The sequence below is a fragment of the Ictidomys tridecemlineatus genome, chromosome 7, assembly GCF_052094955.1.
Source record: "Ictidomys tridecemlineatus isolate mIctTri1 chromosome 7, mIctTri1.hap1, whole genome shotgun sequence".
Taxonomy (NCBI): domain Eukaryota; kingdom Metazoa; phylum Chordata; class Mammalia; order Rodentia; family Sciuridae; genus Ictidomys; species Ictidomys tridecemlineatus.
This window is the reverse complement of record NC_135483.1, coordinates 161832642-161848816: the sequence shown is the minus strand read 5'-3', so window position 1 is coordinate 161848816 and position 16175 is coordinate 161832642. Positions and strand designations below refer to the sequence as shown.

The following is a 16175-nucleotide window of genomic DNA, read 5'->3' as shown; positions in this document are numbered from 1 at the left end:
CAAACATACAGTCCTTCCTCACTCTTTAATTAAAAAAAAAGTTTATGAGGGCTTAGTGTATTTTATATAGTTCTGATGACACTTAAACAGATTTTGACTTTATGATCATCATTATCTTTCTGTGATGGAGTGAACTTCTTCCCAAGTAAAAAGTAATCTATACTTAGGAAGTACCTAATGGCAGTTATAGCAGATCACACAGTAGAACCCACATGAATAGAGTTAGCAAGTTTTATCCATTAAATCTAGTGACTCGAACCAATTTTTATTACCCTTTTGGAAAAACGCAAGTGCTGCCTCATGCAAAAACCAGTTGTTACCTAATGAAGTGTTTCAGCTTGTACATGTAAGCTGATGGCTTCATATGGCCGCATGGTGCTGCATCAGCTATAAGCTACTAACTAATAACATGTTCCCCCATTGCTCCCATCTTAGAATGCTCAAATATGGGCAGATGTTTAGAATATCATTTTTTAAAAACCTTTTGGCTATTGATCGATTCCCAGCATCCAGTCCTGATTAGAATGCAGGGTGTTTTCTTTCAGATTTGGAGTTTTTAATTACCTAATCAGAAAAAGACAAGTAGGAATTTGTAATGCAACGACAGAGCATCTCCTGAATGCTTCTTGGACTTATTACCATAGTCTGTAGTTCTTGATGCTCAGTGACGACCTCACGCATTGCTTATCTTTCAAAGACTAATTACTAGTAAAGAACATGCAGCTCTAACAAAGAGAAATTGTAGTGTATTGTACAGCGATTTTAACAAAAATCGTATTGGTGGTCTATTATGAAATCCTTGTAGGGATGGGGGTTGGAAAGACAGCCTCATTGCAGGGTGCAGTGGATAATCTAAACCAGTGGAGTTCACTCTGTAAAACACACAGTGGGTTTTATTCTTAAACGAATGACGTGTCTGATGCCGTTAGTAACATATTTTCAGTTGAATTGAGGGAGTAATTGAATTGTTTTGCTATTCAATGTTTTGCAATGATGAAGTGATAACTTTAGTACCTGGGGGTGGGGGTAGATAGCTTTGTTCTTATTTTCCTAAAGCCCTGGACACTCCGGGATCAATAGGAAAGTTGGGTTGTTTTATTGTTCATTTGTTCTTTGTATACACATGGTGTGTATGTATGTTTCTTATTACTTTCTTGGAAGCTTGAGTTCTTTTATCCTTTAAATAAAGTGGATCCTTCAACTACCTCACTTGGCTTAATCACACAACCTGAACATTTAACTCCAGGTAACAAATGACCATCTTGCTCCCCCTAGTGGAATTGTAACTCTACTTCAAAGTTTGAGAGTTAAATGTCTCACTAGTACATGTTTGATTTAATGTCTTATTTTTTGGAAAGTAAATATTTTTCCAAGTTTATTTTTGAAGAATGAGAATAAAAAATATTGCAATGAATGAGATAAAAGGGATTCAGGTAGAGACAGTGGTGTTCTGATGATAAGATCTCACTTCCTGGTGTTAGCGAGTTTAGCTACAAAACGTATAGTGGCCGTCAAATTCCAGGACCTTTCTGTTCTTCACTTCTATCCTTGAAAGGTCAGGTGTCATCAGCCTGGTGGGCAGTCACCTCTAGAAGTCACTGTCCACACTCCTGGGGAAGATGCAGGGTGCTGGTTATCGGTGATATGGAAAGACAAGAACTAGTCCCATCCCAATAAGTATCACTTGTGCCATTGGAAACTAGGTTCAGGAAGTATCCTTCTGCCTTCTGGATTTACTCCAGAGACCATGTCAGTATTTGCAGCATATGGTAATTATCCCAAGCTAATAGCTGCTAAGTCTTCTAAAAAATTCTGGTAATCGAAGCTAAAATAACTGCCAACTCTTTTCACATTTTCCTTGCCATGTTTGATTTAATGTCTTATTTTTGGAAAGCAAATATTTTCCAAGTTTATTTTTGAAGAATGAGAATAAAAAATAAAATATTTGTTTTTCAGGTGATCCTTGTTATGATTTAGTGTTTATTGAACTTTGTACTCCATTCTGTACCCTCATATGTAGATGCTAGAACTGAAATGTGGGAAATCATTTAAAAAATACAGCCCTCTACTTGGTGAGGAATACATTCCAAGACTCCCATGGGGTGTCTGACACCACAGATAGTAATTCTCTCTATATACAAGTTTTTCCTATACATCCATACTTATGGTGAAGTTTAATTTATAGATTAGGCACAGTAAGAGATTAACAAAAAGTAATAAAACAAATACAATAATATACCTTAATGAAATTGCCTGAGTCACTATTATGCTCTGAGGCCATTAATAAGTAAGAAATACTTAAACATGAGCACTGTGATTCTCTGACAGTCACTTTGATAAATCAAGACAGCCACTAAATGATTTATGGGCAGGTAGTATATACATAATGGACACAGTGGACGAAAGGTTGATTCATATCCCAGGTGGGGCAGGCATAAGATTTCATGATGTTATGCACAATGGCACAAAATTGAAAAGTTATGAGATTACTTACTTCCAGAATCTTCACTTAATATTTTTGGACTGTGGTTGAGTACCATTAACTGAAACCCATCGAAAGTGAAACTGTGGATAAGTTTCAGGGAGGGGCTATTATATCTTTATATACCAAGGATTAGCACCCTGCTCTTTTGCAGGTAAACTTTACTTTTAAGCCTCATCAAGGTTAACATATCAGATCAAAGGGCAGCACAGTATATGCCCTCAATAACTTATGAATAAAAATATTGCAATTAGAATATTTCCCCTTTCTTAAAATTATTTAAAGAGACACTAACTATTTAGATGCATTATGTTCCAAATATTTATCCTAAGATTTAGTGTTTACCTGGGGAAAAATGAAACAGCAGAGTTGAATTAAAATTTCATCAAAAAAGAACATCAAAATGCTCTCTGGGCCTGTTTTATTTGTGGTGTATAGGGGGGAAAACCAAGAGAAAAGCTCATAATATTAAAAAACTTCTGTTTGCTCATGAGTCAGAATAATTTAGTTCAAGAATTACATCCATGCAAACATACAGCTTTCATTTAAGCAAAGTGTGAATTTTGGAGTTCTGGTTTGGAATCCTGTTGTGTGATGCTTGTATTCACATTTGCAAAGGCAGATGTTGCTATGGTCACATAGCACAGCTGGACTATAGATGTCCATCTAGAAGGCTTTGAGCCATGGAGAGCAGGCAGTGTTTGAATGGAAATCAGCATATCTCTCTGCATATATGCCTAAGCGTAGCTCTGTATGTGTACAGTGTACACATGTGCAGCTGTCGGGATCTTAGTGCATATATAAGCCTGCAGCGCTGGAGAAGTTACTACCACAGATCAGCCTCTTCCCAATGGATGTTGGGAATTTTGCGCACAGACAATATGATACAGAGCTGCTTTTAGCAGTGCCCAGTGATATTTGGGAAGCTCCACCACAGACCTCTCTCCCTTCTTAAGGACTGTTCTGGTGACCTTCTCTGGCATCTGTGTCAGAGTGCCTTTCCTTGGGGACATTCCAGGCATAGCTTGGAAGGCTTGCCTTTCTTGAGAGGCATGAAGACCTAGTGAATGCAACAGAATATCTGTCTGCATTCCTTACACTCCTGAGGGATAGCCTTTGCTTACTTTGCTGTGTTCCTTTAAAGTGACTGACTGGTGCATTAATGACTGGGGGTAGGTTTGCACCTTAGAATCTTATTTTCTGTTGATTTAACGCCGAAATCCTGTCACACCTGGCTTTTCTGTGTCATCTATGGTTGTTGGTGTTTGGTTTTTAAAATTTTTCTCTTAAGGTTCAAAAAAGGCAGAAATGCACATATGAGCATTTAACTGTGAGCATGGCAGAGAATTATGAAACAGATAATTGAGATTCAGCTGGAGGCTGGGTCAGCAGGTAGTCAGCAAGAATGTGGAAGGAGCAACCAGCTAAACTGAACCAGAAGAAAACCAGTATTCTTTTCAAGATCATCTTTCTCGCAACTTAGTTGTTGGCAATTGGAGAAAATATATCTATACCTTGGAAACATAGTAGACCTGACAGAGCATTTGGGAGTGGGAGGGATACATCTGTCCATTTTCTGGTAGCTTTCATGACACAGGGGAAACCTGTGGACAAACATCTGGCATGTTGAAATATTCATCTGCAGTGTGACATGGTTTCATTAGTGTTTCCTTAAGGAATCTTACTATAGCTACTGTTAATGCTTATATTAGCCCCCCAAACTAACCACAAACACCATCAAAACCTGTAAGAAAGGCATCAGGAGGGTTAAAAAAGAGAAAAGAAAGTTTATGGGGATAATGAGGACTCAGACTCCCAAGTAGATAGCATGGGGAGAGGTCAAGGTAGATGATGATATTTTACCCAAAGTCAGTGTTTGGCAATAGTTATTAAAAATTAGATGGTGACTTATTAAAAATCTAGTCCCCTCCATCCCCCAGATATATTAAATCAGAATCTCCAAATAGTAAGTATTTTGGTTGATTCTTAATGGAAAGACAAATTTGGGAAACTGCCATCATCTACTTGTCTACTGGGACTAAAATATTTCTAAGTTGTAGGTAAATGTGCAGTTTATGTATGTACAGGCTTGTATGTGGGCATATGTGTATGTGATAGCCAAGGATTTTGAAGTTGGAAAAGAAATGGTCAAATATTCCATACTGGCATCATTAAACATCTCTTAACAAAAGCATTTATTCTTTGTTTGGTTACAGAAGGTTTTCCCATACATTACCTCATTTGATCCTAATTACAAACCCATGGAGAAACTGGGCAGCAATAATCAGGCTCAGTCCCAGATTACCCATGGGAATTGGGCTCAGTGTGTGGTTGGAAGTGGTAGAGCTGACTCAGAATAGGATTTTTCACCATGTGGGGTAAACCTATCACCCACACCTCCCAAGGCCACTTTTCTGCTTTCATCTTACACTCTAGTCACCAGGTTGATGACTGTTTTTGACATGTCAGGTTCTTTTTATGTCCACCCCTTTGCATATCTGCTCACATTCCTGGATGCCCTTTCTCCCCAGTGTGCAAACTCATTCATGAAATTGCCTTCCATAAAGCTTTTCTGAATTCGGTTTTGTCCTTACACCCCTGACCCCACCAAGCTAGTTGCTCTTTCAGCTGGGTTTCCATCACACTTGATGGATCCTTCTACTATGTATTGGGGTCTTTTTTTAGTACGGATGGGTTTAATAAGAGCTCAGTAATGGCTCCTCTGATATTCTAACCCCTCACTATACTACTTAAATGGCAGATGAAATAATTTTTAAAATAGTACGTATTGGCTAAAGCTATGGGAAGCATTTGAGAAAGATTTAATGGGTTTTCCAAACACTGTCAAAAAAAAAAAAAATGTTCAGGTGGCCTGAAGCGTGGCCACTAACACCCTCTATGAATGGAATTGTTTAAGGCTTCTAAGGAACATTTCTACCAAGAAGTGGAAGAGTGATAGAGACTCTTAGTCTGTGTGGACAACAGCTCATAGACTGGGTGGCTTAAATAACACACATCTATTTTCTTACAGTTCTGGATGCTGAAAGTCCAAGATCAAGGGCTAGCAGGGTTGGTTGATGGCAAGGCCTCTCTTCCTTCTTGCAGTGTCCTCTGTGACTATTCCTCTGTATGCAGGCTAAGAGAGAACTTGGGAGCTCTGTGTCTTCTCCTCCTCTCATAAGGACATCAGTCTCATTGGATTAGGGCACCACCCTTATGACCACATTAATTGTCTCCTAAAGGCCCTATCTCCAAATATAGTTACATTGAAGGGATTAGGGCTTCAACATATGGATTTGTGTGTGTGGGTGGGGTGCACAATTCAGTCCATAACAGGGACTAGACACACAAAATCATATGTTTGGTAGTTTCCTTGCCAGGAAATTTTAGGGCCTATCAAAGACAATTTCAACTACAGGTGATTTTCATGTTACACTCACTTTAGTTCATAGCCCAGAGTTAAGAGTGGCTATCTGTCACAGCTTTCAAGTTGCATTATAGTTATTTCTTTATGTAAATATCTCTCCAACTAGACTTCCAAGTGAGGGTAGATCTGAACCTTATTTATTTTTGTCTGTTGATTATAATTGTCCAATGAGCTTGGAGCAAATCTTCTCACCGTCTGCCTCTGAATGCAATACAGTGTTATTAATTGTAGTTCTAATTCCTGTTCCTTTGTGTTTACAGCCGCCTCTCGTCCAAGCAATCTTCAGTGGTGATCCAGAGGAGATACGGATGCTCATACACAAAACTGAAGATGTGAACGCACTGGTAAGAGATGCTGGGGTTTTGTTGCTTAGGCCTGCTTCACCTGGGCAGGCAAGGCTCTTCTCCTTTTCTGTACTGTGAAGCCCTTTAGTAAATGGTGAAAACTCTGGATGCTTTCTTAGAATACTGTTTTATAAGCCCACCCAATAAAATACAGATTTCAGGAAGGAAATATACTGAGATATGGTTATCAAAATATTAAAAATTAAATTTCTGATATAACATATACTTCTTTATCAACACTTTAAAACAAGATACATCAGAACCTGATAATGACCATAAAAAGTGAAGCTGGACATGGTGGCACACGCCTGTAATCCCAGTGACTTGGGAGACTGAGGCAAGAGGATAGTGAGTTTAAAGCCAGCCTCAGGAAAATTGAGGTGCTAAGCAACTTAGTGAGACCCTGTCTCTAAAAAAAATATAAACTAAGAACTGGGGATGTGGTTCAGTGGTTGAGTGCCCAATATTCAGTATTCTGCCCTGCCCCCAAAAGTGATGAGCATAGTCAGTATTTTGAGTTATATACCCTAATCCTAATATCATCTGTGCAATGCCCTCAATTTCTGCTAGTGACAGCATTGATGCTCCTGTGGCTTGCGTTCTTGTGGCTTGCTGTATGCATTCATAATGTAAGAAAATACTAAACTTCAATGAGAAATCAGTACAACTAAACATGTAATATTCTCTTCCAAGGTGATGAGCCCACGTAGCAAGGCTTGGCAAACTGTGTTCCTTCATCTGGATGCATTTATATAGGCCACCAGCTACGAGGTTTCCATTTTTTAAATAGTTAAAAAAAAGACAAGAGAAGAGTAATATTTTGTGACCCATAAAAATGATATGAAATTCAAATTTCAGTGTCCATAAATAAGGTTCTGTTGGCATGTGCCTTGCTTTTGCACGGTTGCAGCTGAGCTGAGTTTTTGTGACAGATTATACATAACCTGCAAAAAAAAAAAATTCTTTCTAGCTCCACAGAAAACGTTTACTGGTTTCTGCCCTACAGGGTTCACAAACCTGGGAGGAATGACTGGCCTAGGCATCCTGTGTTCCCCCTGAAAGTATATATAATAGGTATGTGCCTTTGTGCACCTTGTGTATTTCTCTATGAAAAGGGTCAGGTATTTTATCAGATTCTTAAGAGATCCCCAAAAGATTAAGAATCAGTGGATCTGGAATGTTTTCAAACAAACAAGCCAACCTGTGATGAAGAAAGGTAAAAAGTGTTAGTAATTTACTCTTTTAATAGTTTCCTAGAGGTAGGTTGAACAAGCCATTATGTGTGGTACATGCTACTAATTCTCTTAATGTAATTCAATTATTGAAATACTCAAGTCCACCAGGGAGAAGAGTTCTCTTTAAAGTCTCTAGTGTTCAGTGGAAATGACAGAAAGGGTCAAGTGCCTCTTTAGTGTAAGCAGAGTTTTGCCAGGGAGAGAGAGAGGGCGTTGAAGGTTGCATTTCTATCTGGTTGCTGAATGCTTTATTCAGAAGGCAGGTCTTGTTCTGTGGCCACAGCCATTGTTTCATGGTGGTGCAGGTTGGTGTGACTTTTTGAAAAGGCTTGTAGGGGTTTATCCCCAGCTTGTAGGGGGTGGGGTGGGGTGGAGGGGAGGATGTTTTGTGACATTTTTGCAAGGTAAGCACACATAGAGCCAGGGACAGACTACTGGAGAAGACAATTGGGCACTGATCCAGAGCCTGCGAGGTGTGACCTGTACTTTTGAGAGGAGGCCAGGCAAGTGAGTTCACTGTCCAGTCTTCTGATATCATGGGAGTCCGCCCAGCCTGTTTGGTGGCTGTGGGCCAAGCTTAGGCAAGCCCAAGACAAGGTTACTACCTTTTCCTGATGATCATGAGCAAACAGAACTTTTGTTCAGTCACACACCAACAAAGGTTGTGCTGGCTTCTGAATGGCCTTTATTTCTCCTTGGGCAAGTGTCAAACAGTTGCTGGCTGATAAAGGTTTAAGAGAGATTAACTTAAATTGTAACCCAGCTGTATTGCTGAGTTAGTTAGATAGGTTAGCTGCTCTAACATGTAGACTCCTGAATGTCTGATGGGTGTATGACATGGGGAGTTTAGTTCTCTTAGGAACAGATTAGAGGAGTGACCACTATTCTACATGGGGGCCCAGGTAACAGTCCAAGTTCACTGTTGGGGTCATCTCCAGTTAAGTGAGCCAGAAGGGACAAAAGTGCCCTGAGGAGAAGTGTGGAGAGATCTTTATGGATCAGCTTGGAAGTGGCATGTTTCACTTCTGCTCAGACCCCATTCACCAGAGCTCTGGATATGGCCACACCTGACTACATGGCTGAAATTATGTAACTGTGCCCCACCAATATTTGGTCGTACATAATCCTAGGGAATTCAAATGATGCCTCTTACTTATCTATGGGGTTGTCTTATCCATTCTACAATGACTGAGTTGAGACCATGCTAAGTGCTAGAGACAGAGCAGTCTGATAGTGCTTTCTCTCATGGAGTTTATAGCACAGCCGAGAAATCAGGAAATGAGAAATCACTCTATGGCACTTTTTTTTTTTTTTAAACTGAGAATGAACTTGGTGGCACTCAACCACTGAGTCTCCTCCCCAGCCCTATTTTATATTTTATTTAGAGACAGACTCTCACCTTGCTTTTGCTGAGACTGGCTTTGAACTTGCAATCCTCCTGCCTCAGCCTCCTGAGCCATTGGGATTACAGGCATGCGCCTCTGCACCCGGCATCTATGGTACATTTTTGTCAGTGAAAATCCAGGGCACTTTGTCAGGGGAGGGGGTAGGTTGATCATGAGGATCTGACAGAGTGATGTGTAAAGTGAGGCCTGAAGGACAGTAGGAATTTGCTGTATATCTATGTGCCGCTGAATGTATGGCAGGAGGAAAAGGTGGGAAGAAGGAGGAGTAAATGATACATGAGCAGCTGCATGGCTGAAGGAAGCCTTCCTTAGGCTCAGTGCTCTTCTTTGCCAGTGTTCCTTGGGGATCAGTCCGATTGAACATTTTCCCCGGGGTTGGGGTGGAGTGGGTCGCGCAAGGGAAGAGAGATGGGAGATGCCTGAAGATCTGATCTCTAAGCCTGGAGTGCATTCCAGGAGGGAGGAGGAGAGGCTGAGAACTGATACACCTGAATGTCAAGGAAGGGAAATATATGGTGGAAGAGCCTCCTGTTCCTAGGAAGACAGTGTTTGCTTCTCACCGTTCGCTTTTCTTCCTTTACTCCCCAGTTGCTATTCTCTTCTTTCTTCTTGGTGCTGGAAATGGAACCCAGGGCCACATGCATGTTAAGTATGTGCTTCACCATTGAGTGTACCCCAGCTCCTCGCTGTTCATTTCTATCCCAGAGTCTGAATTTTTCACCTTTCTTTTTTCCCTCCCACCTCTCCGTGGGTTTTGATGGGCATGTGTTCTTTGGTGTAATTCACTCTTTGATTAGCTGATCCTGGTAAGAGAAATCAGTTTCATTCAATTGGCCCTCTGTGTTTTCCTCCACTTTCTTTCTCACTAATGGTATTCATGAACCTATGCTTCAACGAAACCAAATTACTCAACCCTTTGAGATTCATTTTATTCTCTTGTGCATTTCTTACTTCTCTGTGTCCTAATTTCACCTGCCCTTTCATACCTACTGCTCCTTTCCGCTAAGGTGTCCTAATTTTCAATTTCTGTCTGCTGACTTCTCTGCTACCTCCCCAGCCCAGCCAAAGAGTTCTACCTCTTCTCTCAACTCCCACAGTTCTTTATACTTCATTGATCACTTTCCACTCCTTCAGTTATTTATTTCTGTATTTTGCATTTGAGAAGCGAATATGCTTGATGACATGATCATGATCTCATTTGTTCTCATTTGCTCAATTGCCCAGCCTAGTCTTTGTTATACATTGAGTGAATGACTTAATCCTGCTTTATTGCTTATGTTGAGTCAACTTGGGGTGACCTACATTTTATTTGTCCCCTCGAGGACTAATTGTGGAACAGAGTAAGCATCTGGCTTAGTGTCCCTCTGGTGTAAGTTGTAAGATGGGAATTCTTTTTTTTTTAATATTTATTTTTTATGTGTAGTTGGACACAATGCCTTTATTTTATTTACTTATTTTTGTGTGGTGCTGAGGATCGAACCCAGGGCCTCGCACATGCTAGGCGAGCACTCTACCCCTGAGCTACAACCTCAGCCCCGAGATGGGAATTCTTGAAGGATTAAAAGCCTACAGATTGATTTGAGGAGACAGAGGAGGATCAGGAGGAGCATTCTGGTTCTTTGTGTGGATTCTTTGGCTACTGGTGTACCACAGCCTGGAAACATGGGATGACCATTGTACACTCTGAGAAATCCATTTAAATTGACCTACTATATGGGCTGGAAATTAGAAAGTTTCTAGAAGTCTCCATCCAACTAACCAAATTGAACTTGAGGTGGAGAATAGCATCTGAATTTCAAAGTTTCAGGATGCAGGGACCCAGAAAAATCAATATTTGAACTCAATAAAATATTCTTGGGATTATGTTCTGACAACACCATGTTAAGAGGACTGACTTACCATGCCACACACTAACAGGGACAGAGAAAAATTGGCACCTGTCCATGGTGAGTGGTCAAGATGGGAAAGGAACTCTGCCATATGAGGAGCAGAAATTGGTGGTGTTTTAGACTTGGAAAGGCCAGGAGAAGTGTCCTAAATAGTTCACTTTATGCTGATAAGTTAAACTGGAACTATACCTGTCATATGTCATGTGGTTGTAAGCTACAGAAAATAAGATTTCAGGTCAAAAGATAAATAATAGCTGTGTAAAGAAGGAAGGAGCTGGGCTTGGTGGCACACACCTGTAATACCAGCAGCTTGGGAGGCTGAGGCAGGAGGATAGTGAGTTCAAAGCCAGCCTCAGGAAAATTGAGGTGCTAAGCAACTCAGTGAGACCCTGTCTCTAAATAAAATACAAAATAGGGCTGGGGATGTGGCTCAGTGGTCAAGTGCCCCTGAGTTCAATTCCCGGTACCCTCCCCCCACCAAAAAAAAAAGAAGGAATGAGTTGACTCCACAGGTATGCTTCTTGAACCTCCTCTAGACTGGAGGTTCTACAGGTGACCAACAGTAGCAGAGACAGCCCCATTCTCCTGTCTTACATCATTCATGGTACTTTGTTCCTTTGAGTCTTCAGGATCAAAATTTCTTCTTGAGATAGCACTACTAAATTGGGGTTGGCATGTAAGTTGAAACCTCCTTCCCATGCCTGGACTGAGTGATATTTAGTCTTTTTTTTTTTTTTTTTTTTTTTTTTAAGAGAGAGTGAGAGAGGAGAGAGAGTGAGAGAGAAAGAGAGAATTTTTAATATTTATTTATTTTTTTAGTTCTCGGCGGACACAACATCTTTGTTGGTACGTGGTGCTGAGGATCGAACCCGGGCCGCACGCATGCCAGGCGAGCGCGCTACCGCTTGAGCCACATCCCCAGCCCCATAGTCTTTTCCAACTGTAAAAAGACTGTGGTTCTAAGATTTATGAATCTCATATGATAGCAACCCCTGATGTTTGCTTCTTTTTTAAAAGTATCATTTACAGAAGCGCACATGCAAGCATGCTTATTATTATACCAAATAAAATTAACAGTAATTGCTCAACATCATTTATTACCCAGCACATGCTCAATTTTATTTCAGTAGTTTCAAAAATGTCTTTTTACAGTTGAGTTGTCCCCAAATTGATTTAATCCATCTATTTTATTCAACAAAATAATTTTGTCAAGCAGTTAAATGTTTATTGCGTGCACTAACAGGATTTGACCTAAGTACATTGATGCAATTTCGATACCCTCTCTAATTCCAAGATAGAAGGAGATAATATATGAAAATAATGAAATAAGTCTTGAGACAAAAGCTAAGCTTGTCTCAGCAAAAAACTTCTAGTAAACAAAAGGGAGAAAAATCATCACATCTGCAGTTCTTGATTCGAGGAATTAATTCAGGTGATGATCCTTTTTCTCAAGATCCAAGTGAGAAAAAGGACACTGGCATTGTATAAAGAGGTGGCTTTTGGGCTGGAGTTATGGCTCAGTGGTAGAGTGCTTGCCTAGCATGTGTGAGACACTGAGTTTGATCCACATAAAAATAAATAAAATAAAGGTATTGTATATTGACGATAATAAGCTTGTAATTTATTTGTGGTGTGTGTGTGTGTGTGTGTGTGTCTTTGTATGTATATGTTGGGTGTTTTACTATTTCTTTTATTTATTTTTTGTATTGGTGAAGAATACTATTTCTTTTAAAAACAGAATATGTTTTAAAAATCCATTCATGAAGGCTCAATATGGCTCCACCTAAAGAACTTGGCATGAGCAACCTACTCTCTTCTCTAAATATTTCTCAGCTTGATTCTATCATGTCAAATTTCCTCAAACATTAGAAAAATAAACCGAAGCCTAGATTTCAATGCTTCTTGGTTTTTGTGTATTTTTCCTCCTACTTGCTTTTCTTCTCTTTTAATAAAGAATTTGATATGGGAATGAAGACCTGAGATGTTTTGCCCTCTCGGAGACTTGGCTACCCTCTAAATTAGACCTGAATCCATAATTCTGGGGAAACAAGAGCTGCAGGCAGGGGTGGCAAACCAGATCTCAGGGTCCTAAGAATGCCAAAAGTGCCTTGTCAGTGGGTGTGACGAGTCACTCAACTCCCTTCAAGTGCCAAGCAGGAATGCAGGTGCCCTGTGCCTAGACTTCAGTTTTTAAAAGAAAATACAGGAAATCTCTAAATTGTTAAATGTTGGTTCCCAAAAAAAGGATCCAACAGTGTTAGGGCCAAAGAAAACATATCTGTGGGCCAAATCCCGCCTGTAGGCCACTGTGTTGCTAACTGTGGATGAGAACAGCAAACATTGAGCAGTTGAGGAATTTCTCTGGTCACCTGCATCTGGGACACTATTGCCGAGGTCCTGTGTCCTGGGGAGAGCAACGGCTTGTGTTTGCCAAGTGTTGACAGCATTTCTGGCTGGGTAGTCAGGAGTGGTGGGGGGTGAGAGGGGAGCTTAGGGAAGCTGGTAGTTCCTTCACAGTTCTGGAAATGGTGCTTTGTGTCCTCAGGGTAGGTGCACTGACAATACTGTCATATCCCTCTGCCGCTCCCTGGTTGGACCCTTGCCCAGAATATGGGGTTGTGACTTCAAAGCCATGACCTGTGTCCTGTAAAGAATGATTCATGAACTCTTGATGGCACCAATCAGGTTTGTAGAGATGGTGCTTCGTGGCCACTTAAAATGTGTGAAGGCAGGTCTGATTATCATCAGTCCTCGTTATCCTGTGGAGGGTGCTCGGCAGTGAGAGGCCTGATTTCTCCAGCCCTGGGTGTGGAGGCTGGGGAGCCAGCCTCTGAGAGGGAGAAGTCTTACATGGTATATGATTTACAGCCTCCCCATAATAGAGACGGGTGTTTTGGAGCTCTGGAAACACTCCAAGTGTAATGGCAGTAGTATGTTAATATTATTTTGCAACTGCTAGACACTTTTACAGCAGGTGAGAAAAAAATCTAGCAACTAAAAGATGTGCTTTGTAAATAGCTTGAGAATGTGAACATAAAGGGTTCAGCTCTTTTTTCCCATTAGATACTAAATTTGGGTGGAGGATGTAAATGTGAATATATGAGGCACATTATTATTAGATGAAAGAAAATAACTAAGATGGAAATTGTTTAAAATTAATTTTTAAATTTGGTGCACTTGAAGTGGGTAGTAGGAATTGGGTTGGAAAATTTGAAGAAGTAATTCTAAACTTTATCTAGAGGAACAACCATGTGAGACTAAGCCTGGAAATTCTTGGGTTAAAAAAATAATCAATGGGTAAAAGCATCACAAAATATATTAAAATAAATTACAAAACTATAGTAATCCAGACAGTATGTCACTGGCACAGGAATACACAAGCAAACTGGTGGAATAGACTAGAGAATCCAGAATTAGAACCAAATGTGTATGGATATTGGTCTGAGAGAAAGGCACGCATTTTAAATAACTGGGGATGAGATAGATTATTTATTAAATAGAGTTGAGACAACTAGCTAGCCAGATATAAAAATATAAAGCAGAATACTTATCTAATTCATTTTGTCAAGATAAATTCTAGATACAGAAAATAAAAAAGATGAAAGTAGTGGCATAAAACAAGGGGGAAATATTTTTGCATTTTTGGTATGGAGAAGCACTTTCTAGGCATAATAGCAAAAGTAAAACCATAACGGTCGAGGTGGTTGTCTTTTAATATGTAAAACTATAGACCATTATATATTAAATCACCATAAATAAAGTTAAAAGATAAACTCAAAATAAGTACAGGATATGTGAAAAGTGATAATGTTCCTAACATATAAAGAATGCTTGCAATTTTTTTTTTATAAAGAGATAAACACCCAAATAGCAGAATGGGCAAAAGACATGCTGAGACCACTTACCAAAAGAAAAATACAGATAGCTGAAAGTTATGTGAAAAATTGTTCAATCTCAACCTCACCTGAAATCTAAGAATTCAAGTAGATATTCACAACCATTCAGTATCATTCTTTACCCATCAGATCAGCAAAGATGAAAATCTGGTCTCAATCACTGCTGGCTTTTTAGGGAGAGTGTACTTGGTACCCGGCTCTGGAGGGCATTTGGATAGCATGCATTAGCATCTACCTGTATGTACCCTTTGGCACAACAGCACCATACTGAGGAGTTTACACTGAGGGAGATCATTGGCCAATTACACATGCAAAAAGATGTTGTTGCCTTGTGGCTTCTAGTAACAAGAAATTAGAAATAACCAGTAGGTTATTTTATAGTATACATCCATTGGCAGTTATGCTATCTTTACAAAGTGATTTATATTAATTTTTACTTATTATATATATTCACTGAAAGGTAAGATATTCAAGATGTATTTTTTAGTCAAAAAGTTTTTAAACAGCATATGTCATGGTTTTATGTAAGTGTAGAAGAGATCTAGAGGAATATTCTCCAAAAGATTAATCATAGTTGAATCTGGATAGTGAGACTTTTACTTTTTCTTTATTCCTTTTTGTACTATTACATTTTTTTATCCTGATCATGTATTATGCTTATAAATAATAAAAACAAACTTATATAAACACACACATGCACGCACAAGCCAACAAACCAGCTTCCACAATTGGTCACATTTAGTATAAGTGCACTCATTGTATCTGTCAGTTTGAGTAAACATGGATCATATTTCAGTGGCCTAGCCCTTGTGACCCATAGTGATAAACATAGCTGTGTTCCCATCTTAATCATGTTAGGACTTGTCTCCTGGTATGAACTAGGGTTTGAGGAAGTGGTATTGGTAGGAGCTGTCATCTCAGTAGAGTTCTTTTATTTTTATCATCATTTTTATGGTTTAGATCTGGAATATGCCCAAAGTCTCATGTGTTGAGGGGTCTCCATTTCCATTGCAGCAGTGTTCAGAGATGGAGGTTTGGGGAAGTGATTGGAATCATGAGGGCTCTGACCTTATTAATGGATTAGTTCATTAAGAAACTCATAACTAATTGGATTATTGGGAGGTAGTGGAAACAGTAGTGGGGCCTAGTTGGAAGAAATCAGTTACTGGGGCCCTTCCTCCCACTCTATTTCCCAGCCATCATAAGGTGAAAGCTTTTCTCCACCATGCCATCTCCACCATGATATTCTGCCTCACCACAGGCCTAGAGCAATGGAGCCAGCCAACCATGGACTGAAATTTCTGAAATCATGAGCCAAAATAATCTCTCCTTTTCTTAAGTTGTTTTTCTTAGGCATTTGTCCCAATGATGGAAAACTGACCAACACAACCATGTTTTCTCCTTTTGCGGAAATTTCAGGGGGGCCCATTGATTGATGTTGGAGACTGTAAATGGGCATGGATGAGATTCTAGGTGACCATATCATAAAATCTAAC

General features: G+C 39.8%; 1 protein-coding gene across 7 annotated transcripts in view; it reads left to right on the top strand.

The window, feature by feature from the left end:
- Ankrd44 (ankyrin repeat domain 44) overlaps nt 1–16175 on the top strand; it is a 287618-nt gene that overhangs the window by 96188 nt on the left and 175255 nt on the right. For all 7 annotated transcript variants that reach the window (XM_021725747.3, XM_021725746.3, XM_021725745.3 and 4 more), the window contains exon 2: nt 6170–6253. In XM_021725747.3, coding sequence (XP_021581422.1) covers nt 6170–6253 — 84 coding nt within the window. The remainder of the gene's footprint in view (nt 1–6169; nt 6254–16175) is intronic.